This window comes from Eulemur rufifrons, chromosome 1, assembly GCF_041146395.1.
Source record: "Eulemur rufifrons isolate Redbay chromosome 1, OSU_ERuf_1, whole genome shotgun sequence".
Classification (NCBI taxonomy): domain Eukaryota; kingdom Metazoa; phylum Chordata; class Mammalia; order Primates; family Lemuridae; genus Eulemur; species Eulemur rufifrons.
This window is the reverse complement of record NC_090983.1, coordinates 94,767,079-94,785,721: the sequence shown is the minus strand read 5'-3', so window position 1 is coordinate 94,785,721 and position 18,643 is coordinate 94,767,079. Positions and strand designations below refer to the sequence as shown.

Genomic DNA, 18,643 nt, shown 5'->3' with positions numbered 1-18,643 from the left:
GGCCTAGAAATGTGCACCTTGAAGACACCCCATCTGTTCAGAGCTGCAGCCAGGTTTGGGGACTGCTGCATGGGGACAGTTTCTATAAGTCCTTCTAGGTGGGAAGCAGCTGAAATGGGCTGTCTCTGGAGCCCCAGGGCAGGGCAGGGCTAGGAAGGACCCCACAAGCAACAGAGGGAGCTGAAGGCCGACCCCAACCTCCGGGACCAGGAGCAGGAACTTCTACCTTCCACTCCAGGACACGAGCTAATCCCGGCCCAAGGCAGCCCTGACTCATGCTCGCATGACTGCAGCCTCCCTGTGACACCAAGGAAATGGGAGCTGCAGCTGGGGGGCCTGCCATGCCACGCCTCCGCTCAGTTCTCCACGACACCCTGGTGGCCTAATCCAAGAGGCAGGGGCCCAGAAGGGGCCCACAGTGCTCTCTCCCTGTTAGCATCACAAGACTGGAGAGACTGTAGGGGGCACGGGGCCCCCTTCACAGAGGCCTTCTCTTCTCGCCCCTCTATGGACTCTGGAGACTCAGGAGGATGTCCCCACAGGGGCTGCAAGAGAACCCCCCCGCCCCGACCAGCAGTAACAACCCCTACCCATCTGTTGTGGTTCGCACAGACCAAAGGTGCCGCAGCAGGAGCGCACCGGCAGCCCCTTTCCTCTCCTGGAACTGTGTGAGCATCAGCAAGCTATGCAAGCCCTGCTGTGGGTTTGTAGCTGACGGGGACCAGGAAGGGTCGCCCTGCAGAGTGGTGGGTTGGGTGTCTACGAGGAAGCCATCCCGAGCAGCTGAGCTCCACGCCTGTGCCTCCCCGACGTGCGGCTGCCAGTCCGAGTGGTGCGGTTGGCCCGGTCCCATTCCCCCCTGCCTGGGGCCACTCTGGCAGCTCTAGCAGGTCTCCTCACCATGGCTCCCCCCTTCTCCTGTCCACCCCTAATGGCTCCTGTAGTCACCTGAACATAAGTCTGGCCACTCCCTCCTGTTCCTGGTCGCCCAGTGGAGGAAAGCCAAATTCCTCAACCGGGGAAAGGAAGACTCCTCCTCCCCCAAGGACACTTCTTCAGCCCCATTTCCCACCTGCCTATGCCATGGCCCCCGGACAGTCTCCTCTGCTGAGGACATGCCGTGGCCTGCCTCTGCCACACGGGTCCCTCCGCCTGCCATGGACCCCCTTCTCACACAGGCATGGGGAGGACAACAGCAATGATAGACACAATCATCGACTGAATGCTTCCAAACTGTTCTAGATGCTTTACTCACATCACCCTATTTCCTTCTCAGAATAACTCAGTAGACTGGGTTTTCTCAGCAGATGTGGCCCTTCCGCAGATTGGAAAACTGAGGTTTGTTAATTCACGCTAATCCCAGCTAGTGGATTTGGCGCTGGGTTCAAGGTAGCCTGTTGGGCTGAGATCTAGCAACAGCAGGCTCCTGGGCCATGGCTGCAGAGGGGGGCGGAGGGAGAGAACACACGGGCACCTCCCTGGAGCCTCGGTGCACCAGGCATGCCATCCCCAGAGCGCGCGGCATCCTGCCAGGGAGCAGGAGGGTCCCGGGTGCCCGAGCGGTGGCGAGCAGGCGGTGTGAGGGCACGGCAGCAGGAGCACCCACGAGTGGGTCACTGACTCAGAGCAGCAGGCAGAGGCTCAGACTCCGCTGACAAGAGATGACACCGCACCTCATTTGCTGGGCAACGTTTGTGTAATTAGACACATTTGGTGCCAGCGAGGAGGAGCGGGCTACAACACAGGCTTGATGGATCGGGGTGCTCCACCGGGCTCCGACCACATTAATCACAGAAGCCAGAGCCACGGGGCCATTTTTCTCCAGGCTTTGTCCTGGTTCCCAGCTGGGGCACTGGGAGAAGGGGAGGGAGGCCCTGAAGCACTCGCTGTGTCCCCCTTTGGCCTGAGCAGGGACTAGCTGTCCCAAGGATAATGTGAAGCTGCTGGAAGTCCACCCCAGCCGGACGGGGTGGGGGCAGGGGCTCTGGGGACACTGCGCTGCTGCCCATCACGGGCATGACCAGCCTGGCCCCTCCTTGGCTGGGAAGGGGATGTGCCCAAGACCTGGTCTTCTCAGCTCTCCACCTCACGAGGATGACGTGTGGAAGTTGTGCCGCTCTGGGCCTCAGTGTCTTCATCTGCAAGATGAAGCTGAAAGCCCATTTCACAGGACAAGGGGGAAGATTAACTAACAGAGCACCAGGCTCCAGGCTGCGCCCAGCCTGCTGCAGACCTGTGCAGGTTACTGACGTGCTTTACTGTGCCCTACGGGGAGACGCCACCTCCCCACTGGGGCTTGGTGATCCCAAATGACCCCAGTAATGGCCCCAAGAACGTCCACATCCTAATCCCTATAACTCATAAATGTTACCTGCTATGGAAAAAAGGACTTTGTCGATGTGATTATGTTAAAAATAATCTTGAGATGGGGAGACCAGCCTGGGTCACCCAGGTGGCCCTAAGGCAGTCACAAGTGTCCTTATGAAAGAGGCAGCAGGAGAAAACTGCCACAGATGAGGAAGGAGGCTGCGCGAGGACAGAAGTGAGAGAAAGGTGCTGTGGTGTGAGGCCGGGGCTGTAAGCCAAGGAATGGGGGCGGCTTCTGGCAACTAGAAGACTCAAATGGAAAGATTCTCTCTTTGAGCCTCCCGAAGGAACCAGCCCTGCCAACACCTTGATTTCAGCCCCACAAGACCTACTTCAGATTTCCGGCCTCCAGAACTACATGAGAATAAATCTGTATTATCTTAAGCCACTAAGTTTGTAGCAATTTGTTAACAGCAGCAAAAGGAAGCGAACATGCTTCCCTCAGGTGCTCAGTCTAGTGAGAGCCGGGCAGGCTGCGAGGGACAAGGCTGTCTCCACGGCCACCAGCATCCGCAGCCGACTTCGCCACCTGCTCTGCTCACACCCCAGCCCTCGCCGGCCGGGACGGAAGCGGGCCCACCCCGGAGCTGGGGAATGGCAAAGCGAGGGGAAGACTCAGGCCACTTCCCCAGGGCTCCCCACCTGGCCGGGGAGGGACAGCCCCAAGGGCATTCAGTGGTGGGACTCAGCCTGCAGCAGCGTCACCCGGAGGGCGTGTCGATCACAGATGGCGGGCGCCTCCCCCAGAGTCTCTGACTCAATAGGGCAGGGCTGGGGCCCGAGGACCCACATTAATCCTGACAGGTTCCCTGGGGACACTGATGCTACTGGGCCAGAGATCTTGGGAACCTGGGAACTAGGGGCAGTGCCCTAACGCAGGGCTGCATGCGCTGCCAGGAAGGGATGGGCTGGACCGGCAGAGGGGCCTGTGGTCCTTACTCATGCTCCTGAGACAAAGGCCAGCGCGCAGCTGAGGGCCTGGGCCCAGGGGGCCCTACTTTGGTTTCTAACTGTCCCACTCGCTAACTGGGTGACCCTGAGGGTTAGTTGTCTAACCTCTCAGTGCTGCCTCAGATCTTTCACCTGTAAGATGGGGAAGACACAAACGACTATTTCTAGGGCTGCTGAGGAGCTTAAATGCCATGAAACACAGGAAGTGTTCAAAGCAGGGCCAGGTCGCAGGTCAGTTATGGTGAGGAGTGGCAGGCACCAATGTCAGGGTCCTCTTACACTTCTGGTGATGTCACTAGGTGTGTAGGGAGGTATCAGCTGGAACATCCACCAGCAGAATGACACACCTGCGTGGGCTGTCTCTGCATGGAGCTCTCGGCATTCCCCGCGTCTCCCGACCAGCACTGGAAGCCCCTGCAGGCAGCACTTTGAGGCAGGCCTGCTGTGCCCAGGACCCACGTCACCGAACCAGCCAAGCACACCTCCCGAGCAGGACTCGGCAACGCCAACCCCTCCAAACAGGGACCAAGTTCCCTCCATGCTCCCTCCATGCTCCTAGTATGCTCACATGACACCGCTGAGCAATTTTGCAGTGGCCCAGCTAGTTCCAAACGTGCACCTGCCAGAGGCTGCCTGGGCTGTTGTCTCAGCCGCCTGCAGGAGGAGGGCCCTGAAGTGAGTAGAGGGCGGAAACGGCCCATCGGCCACCAGGCGGGCCTAAGGCTGCTGCGGCAGACCCCAGTCACGTGAGAACCAGATACACACGCTGGAACAAAAGGAAAAGTTCCCAGCATGTCAAAAGGACATAGAAGACAACCCGAAGGGACTCCCAATGTCCATATCTGGGACCGTTTGAACAATAAGTGGTAATAACAACAGAGTGTAGCCCGTAGTATAACGCAAATAACCGTGCGTCCCGATAGATATCGGTAAATAATCAGGAGATGCGGGGGGAGGGTCGGCTCTGCCGCACGGTGGAATTCCAACCAGCGAATGCGGAAGGGACGATGGAAATAGAAAGTCGCCATTTGGCAAACACCGGCACTTACTGTTTCTGGCAAGAAGCACCAATGATGTTTACGTTGGTGGTGAAAACATGATGGGAAACAGGACAGTCCCATATTCTCAAAGAATTGCCCCACGAGACACTAACTAGTTACAAAAGGAACGACCTTAAAGTGGGGGAGCCCAACAGACACCCCATGGCCAGGCGATCGGAGCTCCCAGTGCGGAGACTTGCGGACGTCACGTGCCCCCGATGGGACGGAAAGACACGACGTCACTTCCATGGTGTTACTCCCAAACTGCATCATCTGAGTGTCACTGCAAAGCCACATTAGGCAAATCCAAAGCATTTTATACCGCAACTGGCCAGCACTCTAAAATTGTCAAGGTCACGAAAGTCAGAGCGAGATTAAGGAACCGTCTGGGGTCAAAGATGACTAAGGAGGCACGACAAGCAGGTGCCACGTGGGAGCCAGGACTGCACCCGAACCAGGGAAAAAAACTGATCAAATTTAGATAAGATTCGCAGGTTAGTTAACAGCATTATATGAATCTTGGGTCACGTAAGATGTTAACGTTTGCGGAGCTGAGTGAAGGGTACACAGGAGATCATCATCTATGACTTTTGCAACTGCTTTTATACATCTGAAATCACTTCAAGGTAAAACATTAAAAAGTAAACAATATTTTCTAAAAAGAAAGTAAAAGTCTCAGGTTCGCTCTGTCTTGGGGAGGCCATGGGTGTCCCGAAACGGGACCCTCTCAGGCACAATGCTTTCAGCACACCGAGAGCTCGGCAAGTTTCACCGGCTTCACTGGGGCGGGAGACGGGAGAGGCAGCAGGATCTGTCCGTAATAAGTGGGACGCGGGGAGAGGGTCCCCACTCCGTAAGCACTAACTGTGCACCTATCACGTGTCAGTCGTTGAGGATACAGAAATGAGAGGGGGGCTCAGAGCCTGCGGGGGCAGGTGTGGAAACAGGTAATTCTGTGTGAATCTGGAGCAGGAGCCCCACACAGTGTGGGGGACCACCATGTCACAGGACGAAGTAGCTCCTTGGCTGAGGCTTAGAGGCGGCTGGGTGGGTGGGACATTCCGGACACGTTGGGCAGGCAGCAGGGATGAGGCACAGAGACAGGGGACAGGGCTGTGTGTGCTACAACGACAGGCAGCAGCTTGGTGTGGACGGGCAGGGGTGGCGCTGGAGGGGTGAAGGCACTGGGTCTAGAGGGGCCTTGGGGCCAGCAGATTGTTCACAGAAGGTGCACTGCAGGCAGGTGTGGGGAGCAGTGGAGAAGCTGGGGCTGGGGGAAGGCAGAGGCCTCACTCCTAGAAGGAGAGTGGATGGGGCTGAGCCTTCCGTCACAAAGACCAAGAAAACTGACACTGCCATGGGCTAGGCGGCCCCAGGTGGGAATGACGTGGACAGGATTAGGCAGATGGAGACGCAGTGACAAACACACCCCTTCCACCTGGAGACCTCAAAGCAAGGAATAGGAAGGGACCCCAAAGCATCACCGCGAGCTTGTCCTTATAGTAGGGTGACTATGCAACTTACTGTTCCAACTGGGGCATTTGGAGACAGTGAAGGAGGATGCTCTGAATTATGCTGGGACAACACATGCCTGAGGTCACCTCACTCATATGGGGTCCTAGGCCTGCAGGGGACCCCACTGCATGGATGGACAGAGAGCCTCAGACCAGGCGTGGCACACCGAGGAAGCCTGGAGCCTGAGAGGGGTGATGTGGGTAAGGGAGGTGGCTGGTGTTCATGTGCTGCCCACCCACACGCTCCCACGGGGTCCCGAGTGTGCGCACTTGTGGGTGGCAGAGGTGATCGCCTGCCTGGGACACTGCAGATCAGGAACCCCGCAGAGAAACACAGAGGCAGTGGAGGGGGCCGAGGCTGCCGGCTCAGCCTCCTGGCGGCAGGTGGCCGTGTGCTAGGAGCAGAGGGCAGAGGGCAGAGGGCAGAGGGCAGGACTTACCCGTGCACGCCGTGGACAGAGTGAGGCTCGTAATGGTACCGTCCCTCCTGGTGTCGCATGTCAATCGGCAAGGGCGCATGGAACGGTGGCAGGAAGTGCTGCGGCACTGTGAGGGGGAGAGAGAGAAAAAGGACTTCACAAACTTTTCCCCTCCCTCGAAAAGCAATTTTCAAAGGGCTTTAAAGCCCGATGAATTTCAGAGCAAGAGCGGCCAGGACAAGGGGCTCTGTGGTGCCCGTGCTACGGGGGGATGAATAAATAATCAAAGTCCACCCGAGAACCCTACATCTTCCACATAAAAGATCCCCAACCGCGCTCTTGACAAAGACAAGCAGCTACGCGCTCTTTGAACTCAGGGAGATTACAGGCAGGGCCACGAAACTGGGCTCAGCCGCAAATCAGGGCTGACAGAGCGACAGGCTCCGACTCTGCCGGCGTCTGCCCAGCCTGGCCTTGGCTGCGTGTGGCTCAGCAGCACCAGGCTGTGGCATTGCGGGCTGGGATATCTACCTGGGACCATCTGCGCAGGCAGGGCCCGCTCTGCTGGTGCGGCCGGGCTCAGGGGTCACAGCCCACCAAGCTGCCTGCCCCGTCTTGCCGGCAAGATCAAGTGGACCTCCATGCAGACCTGCTGATGCCCCGGCTCTTAATATTAATTATTGACCCCATGAGTGCTGGCGGGGGCCCCAGGATTGAAAACGCCGACACGTGAGCGTCAGTTTCCAGAGCTGAGTCAGCCTCCTGTCTGAACTTGGCCTGCCCTCAACAAATCATTGTGATAATGGTAGGATGCTCTTTGTTTATTAAAAAAATTCCTGAGTACCCTGGAGGCAAACATAATTATAGGCTTTAGGGAAACAAGCCTCTCCAAAAAATAGTTGCACTGGGAAAAGGGTGAGGAGCGCAGACTCCTCAGGCAGCTCTCCCTCAGACTGCAGCCGCAGGCCAGCGAGGCTGGGGGTCCGAGTGGGTTTGTTTTACGTACGGCCAGGTCAGCTGACTTCTAGGGCTACCGTAACAAATGCATAAAAATAATGCTGCCGTCCCTGTGCCAACAGATTCTGGCTTGATGCTGTAAACACTGTGAATTCTCTCTTTATTGCGGTGCCTACACATGAAATACACTTTTACATGCACAGTGGAGCCGCGTCAAGCACAGTCACACTGTTGTACAACTGTCACCACCAGCCGTCTCCAGACCTGAAACTCTGCAGCCATAAACACTAACTCCCCATTCCCACCCACGCTGCACCCACCTTTCCACCTTGTGTCTCTGTGTCTCTAGTTCCTATTCTAGCTATTTCATACAAGTAGGAGCATGTAATGTTTGTCCTTTTTGTCATTGGCTTATTTCACTTAGCATGATATCCTCAAGGTTCATCCATGTAGCATGTGTCAGCATGTCCTTCCTTTTTAAGGCTGAATAATATTCATTCTATTGTACGTATAGACCACTTTTTGTCTGTGGACACCTGGATTGAACACAATGAATTTTTAATGAGAGGAAACTTTTTCCCTGAAATCTTATCTTTAATTTTTACCTATTCAACTTTACCTTCATAATTCCACAATACTAGCACCTTCCATGGGGACTGAGAAAAAAGAAAGCAAATCTCGCCCCGATTCAATCTGCCCAACTCTGAATCAAAGGGGAACTGGCGGCAGACACCCAGCAGGGCGTGGTTCACCTGGCCCAGCTCTCACTCCCAGGGCCCCTGACGGCTGGAAGGACCGTGCTGCAAGGACCACGGTCGCCGACACCTGTCCCTGAGCAGGGGAGCTGGGTGTGTGGCTGGGACTCGGCAGCGGTGACAGGACGACCAGGTTCTCTGGAGGCTGGTGGCCTCTGGGGGTCAGAGACCACTCACCTGCTGCATGACCCTGAGCAAATTTCTTGACCTCTCTGAGTATCGGTTTGTTCATCTGAAAATGCGTAACTAGCTACCTCCATGGTTGCCATGAAGATATAAAAATTCATGCAGAGATGCCCAGCCTGTGCAGGTAAGAGGTGCTCGACCAGCCTTACCACTGGTGATGACAATGATCACTAATATTTGGAGCCCCCCAAGTCCATGATCAAACTATGAATTTGCCAGTTGTTGGGCTTGGGACAAGCTGCTCACACTCGTTGCAAACCCTGGGGAGGTGGAGGCCGAGCACGGCCTGCTCACAGACCCGGGCACCAACATGCTTTCCCACATCCCCAGGGAGTCAGCAGGGAAGCAGAGTTCACTTTCCCAAATGCATAGGAAGGCGACATTTTTAAAAAATGGCCAGGCAGACCAGACTACAGTATTGCTAACAAAATTAAAATGTGTATTTCGGAATGTTTCCCTGCACATCCAGAAACCCCCTGAAGCAACTCGGCTAGGTGTCACTGTTCCCATTTCACAGATGAGAAAATAAAGGGCAAGGGTGATTCTAGGCCTTGCCCAAAGTCACAGGGCTGAAAAACAACTGAGCTAAGGGGAGAATTCAAGGCTCTGGACAGACGATTGTGGGCTTGTCCCCACATCCAGCCCAACCGAACACTCAGAGGCAGCTCCCGGGAGCCAGGGTGACCCTGTTCCTACCACGCTTATGTACTACAGGTAACAAATGTACACAGTGCTCTGAGAGCTTTTTAAATACCAACTCCTGGGTCTTCACAGCAACCCCAGGAAGCTGCATTTGTTCATGGAAGTGGATCACTAGCTCCCCACACGGTTGCAGGTCATGCTCGGCTGCCACCTCCCCAGGGTTTGCAGTGAGCGTGAGCAACTTATCCCAAGCCCGACAGCTGGTAAATTCATAGCTTGATTATGGACTTAGGGGCTCCAAATAGTAGTGATCATTGTCACCACCAGTGGTAAGGCTGGCCGGGTGCTCCTTACCTGCACGGGCTCTGGGCTGAGCACCCCAGGACTCCTGCTCTTCCCAGGAGCTGTCCCCCAGCGCCCTAACCTTTCTCCTGCAGAGCTGAGGAGGGGCCCCTAACACCGTCAGAGCCCAGACCACCCCCACCCCTACCCTCAGCCACGGGCTGAGACACTCTCTCAGGATTCAGGACTCACGCAACACCAGCCGGGTTTACAGACTCCATGAGCTTCAGGAGTTGACCAGGCAAACACGAGGTGGAGGTGGCACTGGGGCTGCCCCTGCTGCCTCACAAGACCAAGCCGTGTGTGTGTGTGTGTGTGTGTGCATGTCTGTGTGTGTATGTACATAGTGTGTGTGGTGTATATGTGTATGTGGGGTAAGTGCATGTGTATGTGTGTGGTGTTTCTATATAGTGTGTGGTTGTGTGTATGTGTGTATTGTGTTTGTGTGTATGTGTGCTGTGTGTGGCGTATGTGTATATGTAGTGTGTGTGTATATGTGGTGTGCATGTTGTGTATGTATTGCTGTATGTATATGTGTGTGCTATCACATGTGTGTAGTATGTGGTGTCTGTGTACATTATGCTTGTATGTGAACGAGCTGCACGTGTATGTGTGTGCTGTGGTGTGTGTGTGTATTGTGTTTGTGTGTATGTGTGTAGTGTGTGGTGTATGTGTATACATAGTGTGTGTAGTGTGTGTGTATATGTGGTATGTGCATGTTGCGTATGTATTGCTGTATGTATATGTGTGTAGTATGTGGTGGCTGTGTACAGTATGCTTGTATGTGTGAGGTGTGTGCAAGGGCTGTACATGTGTGTGTGTGCTGTGTGGTGTGTGTGTGTGTGTGCATGGGGGCGTGGGCCCTGAGGCTCAGGGAAGATGCATGGGGACAGGCGTCCACAGAGACCTCCTGCAGCTGGGCCCTCTCTCCAATTTCTGGCAGGCCCCGGGGTGAAGGCGGGAGGTTGCGTGGGAAGTGCATTCTCTTTCTCAGGTAGGGCCGCAGGTCAGCACCTCTCACAGGTCCTGCTGTCGTCTCAGTGGCTGCCCCTCGGCCCCGACACTCCTGGAATGTGCCGGCTGCACCCCTGCTCCTCTCCCTCAGCCTCCCCCCTCAGAATCCTCAGGAGGAGCCTGGGACATGTGCTGGTGGGTCCTCCTGTCCTGTCCAGAGCAGCAGAATGCCCACCAGAGTCAGTGTTCTTGTCCTCATTTTTCAGAAGAGAACATCGAGGTGCCGCTGGCGTGACTACCTCTAGGAGAGCAGTGATCAGGCAGTGCGTGACCGGTGGTTTCACGGGCTCTCCCCCTCCGAGCCCCGTGTGGCCCCTCAGAGCACAGCCAGTGTCCAGCACACAGCAGGCCCTGAGCGAACAGGCTCAGAGCACTGATCTTCCAGTAGCCTGCCCCGGGGGGTCGGCTGGTGGGGACGGAGCCAGGAGTCAAACCCCAGCACCCGATGCCCAGACCCCTCTGCCAGCCTCAGGGAGGAGACACGACCCACTCCCATCTGCAGTCATCACAGGGGTGCAGTACAGACAGCAGTCACCCTAGAGATACCCATTCATCCACCCACGCATTCATTTATTCACGCATCATCTACCTGTATCAAGCACTTGCCACGTGGCAGGCACTGTTCTAGGCCCGAGGAACAGTGTCAGGACAAAGTAGCCAGCACCTCGGTCCGGTGAGAAGAGTCAGGTGGTGGACAAGGCAGCAAATACATTTACGGCATAATGTCAGAGGGGAACGGAGGGAGACCGAGTAGGGCAAAGGGACAGAGAGGAGGCATGGGTGGAAGAGAGCGCTCCAGGCAGAGGGCACGGCATGTGCAAAGGCCCGGCGGTGGGGGAGAACGAGGCAATGTCAGCACGGGGGTTAATTTGGCCAGAGCAGAGGGATGGGTAGGGGTGGAGACAGGGAGAGAAGGTCCTATCAGACCAAGCAGCCAGCGGGAAGGACTTTGGGATTTGTTTCGGAGCAATTTGGGAAGCCCCTGCGAGGTTCTGAACAGAGAGTCACGTGCTCTGATGAAACTTTTCAAAATGCCACACAAGCAGGGCCTGGTGGTGTGGGACAGCGGCGCATCCTCCAGGAATCCCAGACTGGTCCTGCCACTAGGTGGCCACCGGCCTTGGGAGAAATTATGTCCCCTCCCTGGGTCTTACATGACTCCCCTGCACAGCAGGGACTGGGGGAGCTCGGAGGTCCCATCCTCACAGCACAGTCCTGCTGTCTGTGAATGGTCACCTGCTTCCCAGGAAACGGGCCGTGCTTGTTCCAGCCACAGACACCCTGAGGCTTCAGCAGCTCTGGGGACAGGCTCATCTTTATGGTCTGATGTGTGTGACTCACTGGCCCAGTGGCCCTTCTAAACCCACTCAGCTCACCACCGAGTCCCCTGAGCCCAGCTGTACGTGGTAGGACAGCACCAACACACACCCATACACACACACACACACACACACACGCACACACGCACAGTCTCTGCGGACAACTCTTCCCCCAGGTGAACCGCGGACGGAGGCTGACTGTCCCGGGACCCTTTCGGGCCAGCGCGGGTCGTCCCCACGTGCCCCGATGGAAGCCTGTGCTCAGAGCCGAGGAGGAGGAGAGCCCACTTCCAAACTCCTGCGGGAAATCGCTCCACCCAGAGCCGCACACGCACCCGAGGAACATGAAGACTCATGAAGAATAAGAGCTGCCTTCATGGGACACACTGAGCCAGACCCCTGCACACATTGTTTTCATTGTGGGCTCTTTTTTTGTTTTGAGTAAAAAAAAAAAAAAATAATCCAAACTAAATCATGTCCTTCTGGCAGAGGGACACACACACACACACACACACACCCCATATGCCATTTCAAAGAAATGACTCTTTTTAAGTTTCTGATGAAGAAACTCTAAGATGGGAATTTGAAGGCTCTCCCCGCCCCCCCGCCCCGACCCGAAAAAAAACGCACATTTGGTTTTGATCCTAAAGAAAGAACAACAGGCTGAGAAGCTGGGGTGGCAGAGTGATGGCTTTTTTCACTGAAACCCAGACTTTTTCTGAGCTGCCGCTTAAACACGAAACGCTCCCCGGCCGGCACTGCGGGGGTGCGGGCGTCGGCGGGGCCCTGGGTGCGGTGACCTTGGCATGTAAGTGAGCGGAGCCCTGACGGGGGCAGGAGAGCCCCTCCCTGGAAGCCTGGCTCAAGTTAATGCCCCATTAGTAACGAGAGGATCGGGGCGGGGTGGGGGCAGCGGAGGATTCAGACAAAGAGTCGGGGAAACTGGGTCATCACAACATGACCGGGCAGCCCATGTCGGCAGCCGGAGGAATTCTCCTCGGATGAAGTCATGTGTTGCCAAAACGTGGAGACGCAGCCTTGGGCTGAGCTCCAAGAGAGGCCCGAGGGGCCAGCCAGGTGGATGTGCTGGGGACACCCGGGCCCTGAGGGCTGTCCTGTCCCTAGAGGTCAGCACAGTCTCCAGGTAGGATGGCCTCTTCAAGCACAACTGCAGGAGGGAATTAGCTGGAAGCACGTGGGCTGGTGCGCACAGGAACGGTGAGGCCTGACCGTGCACAACACAGGCCTGAATTGCAAAGAGGCACAAACACAGCTCTGTGCAGCTCGCGGGGCCCTGGAAGCAACGGCCAGGGCCAGGGTGTGGACTCCTATCCTTCTTAGGCAACTGGCCCGGGCTCTGGGGTTGCCATGCAGGAGGCAGTGCTGCAGCTGTATCCATGACCAGGAATCAAGGACGTGAGCATGGGGGCCCTTGGTTCTGAATACTGGGTCCCTCAGCCCATGGGCTGTGGCTCTGGGAGAGCGAAGTCCAGTGATGCTCAGTGTTGCCGATGAAGATTCCAAATGGGTCGGCTCCAATGTGTGAGTGTGAATCCCCCGGGACCGTGACAGGCCCACAGAGAGAGGGAGGCTCCTGTGGAGCAGCCATGCTGTACCCACCCAGCAGGCCCCGCATCAGGACTGCAGGTCCCCACGCCCTGTCCACCCGCCATGCTCAGGTGACAACTGTGATGACCATGCACACCTTCCCAGCCTCCAGGCCAGGAGGCTCCTACTTCCAGCAGGTGCTCCTTGGGTGCCCTGCACTGGGCACAGTGACGTGCTCGGGGCGGACTCCGATCCGCTGAAATGGAAGCATCTGATTCGGCACGACCCTGGGGGGGACCGGGGAAGGGCTTTGGGCCTCCAGTTTCTCTCCTATTATGGCGAGTTCTCCTTGGGATTCCCTACTTAATGACTCCTTTATCATGCTCCTTTACCTTAGAGTTCCTGGCATCTTAAGTAAAATCCAGCGCAATTGTTTCTTAAAAGCAAACAGACCTTGGGAAAGTCGGGAGCGAATTCCCACTAAAGCCCAGATGGCTCCCTGGTTGCCTTTCTCCTAAGGGAAGCACCTAGGCACAAAAGACGCCCGGAACTTAGGCAGGAAAGGCAGGGGTGCGGAGGAAGGAAAGCAGCGGCGGGGCGGGCTGGAGGTGAAGCGTGGTGCCGCCCAGTCACCGTGACATCCCGTGTGCTCCCGAAGTGCACGTCAGTCAGGTGACAGTCCCCTGGCAAATCACCCGCCCTCTTGTCTAAGGAGCCTGGATAGGAGCAGGAAGCATGTGAGTCGTGACTCCAGACACACTCGAGTGTGAACCGTGGCTCTGTCATGTGCTAGCAAGTGACCAATGCCCCAAGCTTCAGTTCCGTCATCTGTAGAGTGGGAATGACATCAAGCCAACTATTGTGGCGCATTTGTGGTGTCTGTAGAGGAGGAACTCAGTAAGTGGCAGTGCCCTTCCCCGTCTCTCTAAACGTCAGAGCAGGTATGACACGGTCCCAGCGCTACGGTAATGAAGGGACTTTTCCTCCATCCTCAGTGGAAGAGACGCAGAGATGCACCGGGCGGAAACTCAGCTGTGGCCCTCTGCACACACCCGTGGCTGTGTCTCGCTGCACGACAGACAGCAGGAGGACGGTGAGAACGACCGCAGTCCTCGCTGTGGGCTCTGCAGGAAAGGTCTTCTACAAATTAACCCCTGCTGACCACCCACCCCTATTCCCAGATGACCAATCCCCAGGAGGCTCAGGCTGGCTGCTCCACCTCCAGTGTTTCCCACTGTTCTTTCCCTGGTGTCTGTGCCCACGCTGGCACACACCCCGTGGCTACAGGAGTCATTCACCTCTCGGCAAAGTCAGCAGCAGGAGAAGCCCGAGGCAGAAGAGGGTGTGACCAGGCCCCAGACACAGAGGGCAAGGCCCCTCTGCGTGCCGGAGGCAGCTGGACAGAGGGCGGCATCCCCTCTGCGACGCAGTTCCCTCACACCAAACCCAGTGCTCCCCTGCAGGAAGTGGGGTACACTGACGGCCTGGACAAAGCAGTGAGGAGGGCAAGGCTGGGCGGTGGGTCGCCTCGTCAGACTGCTCCAGGGCTCTGCACAGGCACAGGAAGACCGAGGCCACCAAGAACATGAGGCACGATTCCTGCCTACTGGGAGTGCACCAGGGGCACTTCTGTGTAGGCCGCTGCCAAAGCTGGAGAGCTTGACCCTGTGTGACCCAGCCCGGTCCACACGGCACAGATTGCCAGACGGTCTTGGACTCAAGGAAGGGAGATTTCCATGGGGCCTGGAGAAACTAGGAAGGCAGCCCGGAAGAGGTGACTTTGGAGCTGGGTCCTGAAGGGGTGAGGACAGGGAGAGCCAGAAGGAAGGGGAGGATGACAGGTTCTTCAGGCTTGGAGCCGTGTGGACAGACATCGAGCCCAGTAGGCTCAGTTGCACCCTGGCACTGAGCTGTGTGAAGTGTGAGCCCTGGTGCAAACCACGTGGTCTCTCCTGTATCCACACGATTAGAGACATCTCTTCCTGGGGCCCTCCAGGGGAATCAATGATGCACTGTACATAACAAGAGGCACAGCATGCGGCACCTGCTAAGCCCGGGCATCGGTGCTTCTCGGGCATTGCTGGGCCCCGTCCCCAGGGTCCCTGCTTCAGTGGGCCCGGGCGTCTCTAACATTCCCAGCGGTGCTGACGCTGCCAGTCCAGGGACCACACTTGGAGGCCCATATAGCACGGAGTTCCCCTGTGTCAGTAAGTGATCAGGAATCGCTGCTCACACCCCTGCCTACTGCACGTTGACAGAGGCAGCTGTGGGGGTGACATTTGAATCCTGGTGACCACCAGGCTGTCCCATTTATCAGGGCTCCTGAGTAATGTCTGCGAGTGGCCTGGGCATCGTGAGGAATGCAGGCTCTGAAGGCACCCAGGAGTCTGTGCTTTGCGATGCTACGAGAAGGAGGGTGCGCGCCAGGGCTGGGGAAGCCGCGGAGACCTCCTCCCCTGGCTTGGGAGGCCTCCATCCACGTGGACACTGTGACAGCTTCAGGGACCAACCCTCAGGCATGGGGACTCAGAGACCAGGTGCTCTAGAGTGGGGACCAGTCACTGGCCTAAGCGTCAGAGCCAGGAGGCACTGAATGAGGACAGGAGTCAGGACAGCTTCGTTCCCCAGGGCCTTACGCAAATGGCACTATCATTCTCAACTATCAGCCACAGGACAGGGTACTCCCAGAGGCCACTCCAAGGCCCAGCCGCTGCCCCACAGGAAGCATTTAATAAGAATAATATCCTGAATGGCCACTCCACAGCATGCAATTAAAAAGTGCTTCTGTCGCACTCGGGGGAAAAAGGGGGGAAATTAAGATCGGACAGGAAATTCCAACACCACAGCTGGCTAGTGTCCAGTGCGGAGGCCCAGGCGGCTCGAGCGGTCAGGCCTGCCCCAGACACAGCCTGGCAAGACCATGGGCTCCGCTGGGCCCGCCCACACCCCCCAGTCCACCCAGGCCAAGCTGTCACCTGACAAAATAGCTGCTGGGAGAGAGCGCGCTGGGTGGGGGCCAGCACCAGCCACTCCACGCTAGGCAGCGTCCTGAGCTGGTGTCCAGGCCAGGGCAGGCAGGGACACGGAGCGGAGTGCACATCCAAGGGCAGGAGTGCGCCCCAGCCAAAGCTGCGGGGACCCCTTGCCACGCGGGAGCCTGGGCAGTTGTAGGATCTGTCCCCTCAGATGGTGGATAACAGGGGGACAGGCCACAGGAGGCAGCTGGGACCAGCCCAGAGGCGGCACAGTGTCACCGTGGACAGCACTGAGGCTGCAGCTGTGGCCGCAGGCAAGTCTGGCTCAACCACTGACTCACTTAACCCTCCTGTGCCTCAGTTTCCTCATCTGTAAAATGAGAGGGATGGCAACGGGGAGAGGAGTTAACATGATCCAAGGCTCGTGCAGGGCAACAGGGCGCTGGTGTGGCCACCTCCACTGACCTCCCTGCTGGGCTCCTCCTCTTCAGCAAGGGGTGGGAGACTGGGGCGAGCTCCACAGGGTCCCGGGGAGACCCCCACTGTCACAGGGAATGGGGTGGGCTGCCCACCTGTCTGGGTAGACAAGTGGGGTCCCAGATTGGAGAATTTCAGGGCCAGAAGAAACAGTAGAGATGGTTGAGCTTGATTAAGGTTGAAAACTCTGTCTTGGCCACAGAATCTATTCCCAAAAGGTAGGATGCAGGGCCCCAGAATACAACAGATTTGAAGCCCAGAGGACTGTGGCTCCCAGGCTCCCTGGCACCTTGCAGAATGCAATGCAGAAGGCAGGAATGCAGCCCAGGGCCCGGAGAGAGGGTGAGTGGTGAGCTGGTGCCAGGCCCCAGTGCTCTTTGCACTGTCAGAGGCCGGGCTGGGCCAGGTGGCCTGGGACGGACTTGGGCAGTCCCCTGTGTCTCGCTGCCCCTTGACAGACTCACTTGCCAACTTGCACCAACGACCTCATCAGCTGGCAGCTTTGCTGCTGTCTGGTTCAAGAAGCCCATTTGTCATAGCCCTTTCAAGAGGATGCTTATGCCACTCCTCTGCCTGGTCCCCCAGGTCCCAAAGGTGTCACCTGCCTTTCTGCATGCTTTACCAGCATCCTGTCCCTTTCCTACAGAGCTCAGGGCCTGCCGCGTGCCCTGCCAAGAGAGTCAAGAGGCCCTGCTTTGCACTCTGCCATAGCTCTCAAGGGGACAGCGAGGCCACCAGGCACTGGTGGTGGTTTCCTGGGCTGAGCCAAGCCACCCCTGTATTACTCCAGGGTGCATTCTGCGGCAGAACCTCCTAAAGACAATCAATGACCTTTAAAACTGGGCAGCAGTTTCTGCCGCCTGAACAAGCAAATGAGCATGAGCTGCGCTCACTGTCTTTCCTGCAATCAACAGGCTAATGGCAAAATGCTCTTCATTCCTTCATTAAAGCAGGTCCCTTACGGACCATTTCCTGGGAGCCGCTTGTCAGTCTGGTCCCAATAATTATGTTACTCAAAGGGATCGTTTTTGTTAAAACATTCTCTACCTTAAACTGGTGTCTTTTCTATGTACCCAACCACCAAATGCAGCCTTGGCCAACAGAAACACCATGCAGGCCACACATGTTATTGTAAATTTTCTAGTAGCCATGTGAAAAAAAGAAAACTAAAAAGAAACAGGTAATCATTTTAATAATATAATTTAATTGACTCAGTACATCAAAAATATTATCACTTCAACATGAAACCGGGATAAAATTATTAATGAGATACGTTACATTCTTTTATTCCTGCTACGTCCCCAAAGCCTGGTGTATCCCTTGCACGTACAGCACATCGCAGTTGGGACCAGCCACACTGAGCGTTCAACAGCCACATCCAGCTCGTGGCCGCCCCACTGGACAGCTGAGGCCGAACTCGTCGTCATTACTGACTTTCGACCACATGTGGGATTCTAGACTAGGCTAACAAAAGTTCCGCTGATACGTTAGATATGGCGATGAACGTTCTCCCCAAACCTCGGTCCTTCCTCACTTCTGAATCGCAGCTTCCTGCAAGCTTCTACTTGGTGACTTAAATTCACTGATTAACAGATAGTTGTTATTTCTCCTTCCTTTCCTCCCTCCCTTCCATTCATTTACCTTGCAGGGGCTCCCAGGTCCAGGAGGGTTACTTGCGATTCTGTGGGTGAGCGGAGCCCCAGCGAGAGGCCCTCGTCAGTCGGTGTGCCCCACCCCTCCGTGTGCTCAGCCTGTCAGGGCAGGGCCCGCCAGCCGTGCCTCCCTCGAATCTGCCCTGTATCACCCCCGCTGCCTTCCCGATAAGCTTGGGGCACCCCCAAGCAAGGCAGTGGGTGTGTGGACTCCTGAGACCCTCTGACAAATGACAAGGTCCCCAGAAAGCAAAGCCCACGCGTGGGGCAGGGCCGTGAAGAAATATCGGCCAAGCCCCATTACACTTCCGGAAGCCGGGCTCCCTGCCTGTGCAATTCCAAACCCGATTAACTTTAGGATGGTTCTCACACATGCCGTTCCCACCGCCCCTCCCACGTCCGGGCCCACCAGTGCCCACCGCCGCTGATGCAAACAGTGTTTCCGCTCCTCGGAACACTTAGGGGTCCACCAGCAGGACTGGAGG

At 56.6% G+C, this 18,643-nt stretch overlaps 1 protein-coding gene across 1 annotated transcript in view; it reads right to left on the bottom strand.

Moving 5' to 3' along the window:
• Positions 1-18,643, bottom strand: part of GLI2 (GLI family zinc finger 2) — a 171,280-nt gene that overhangs the window by 49,855 nt on the left and 102,782 nt on the right. The window contains exon 2 of the mRNA XM_069473695.1: positions 6,313-6,418. Within this exon, the coding sequence (XP_069329796.1) occupies positions 6,313-6,418 (106 nt within the window). The remainder of the gene's footprint in view (positions 1-6,312; positions 6,419-18,643) is intronic.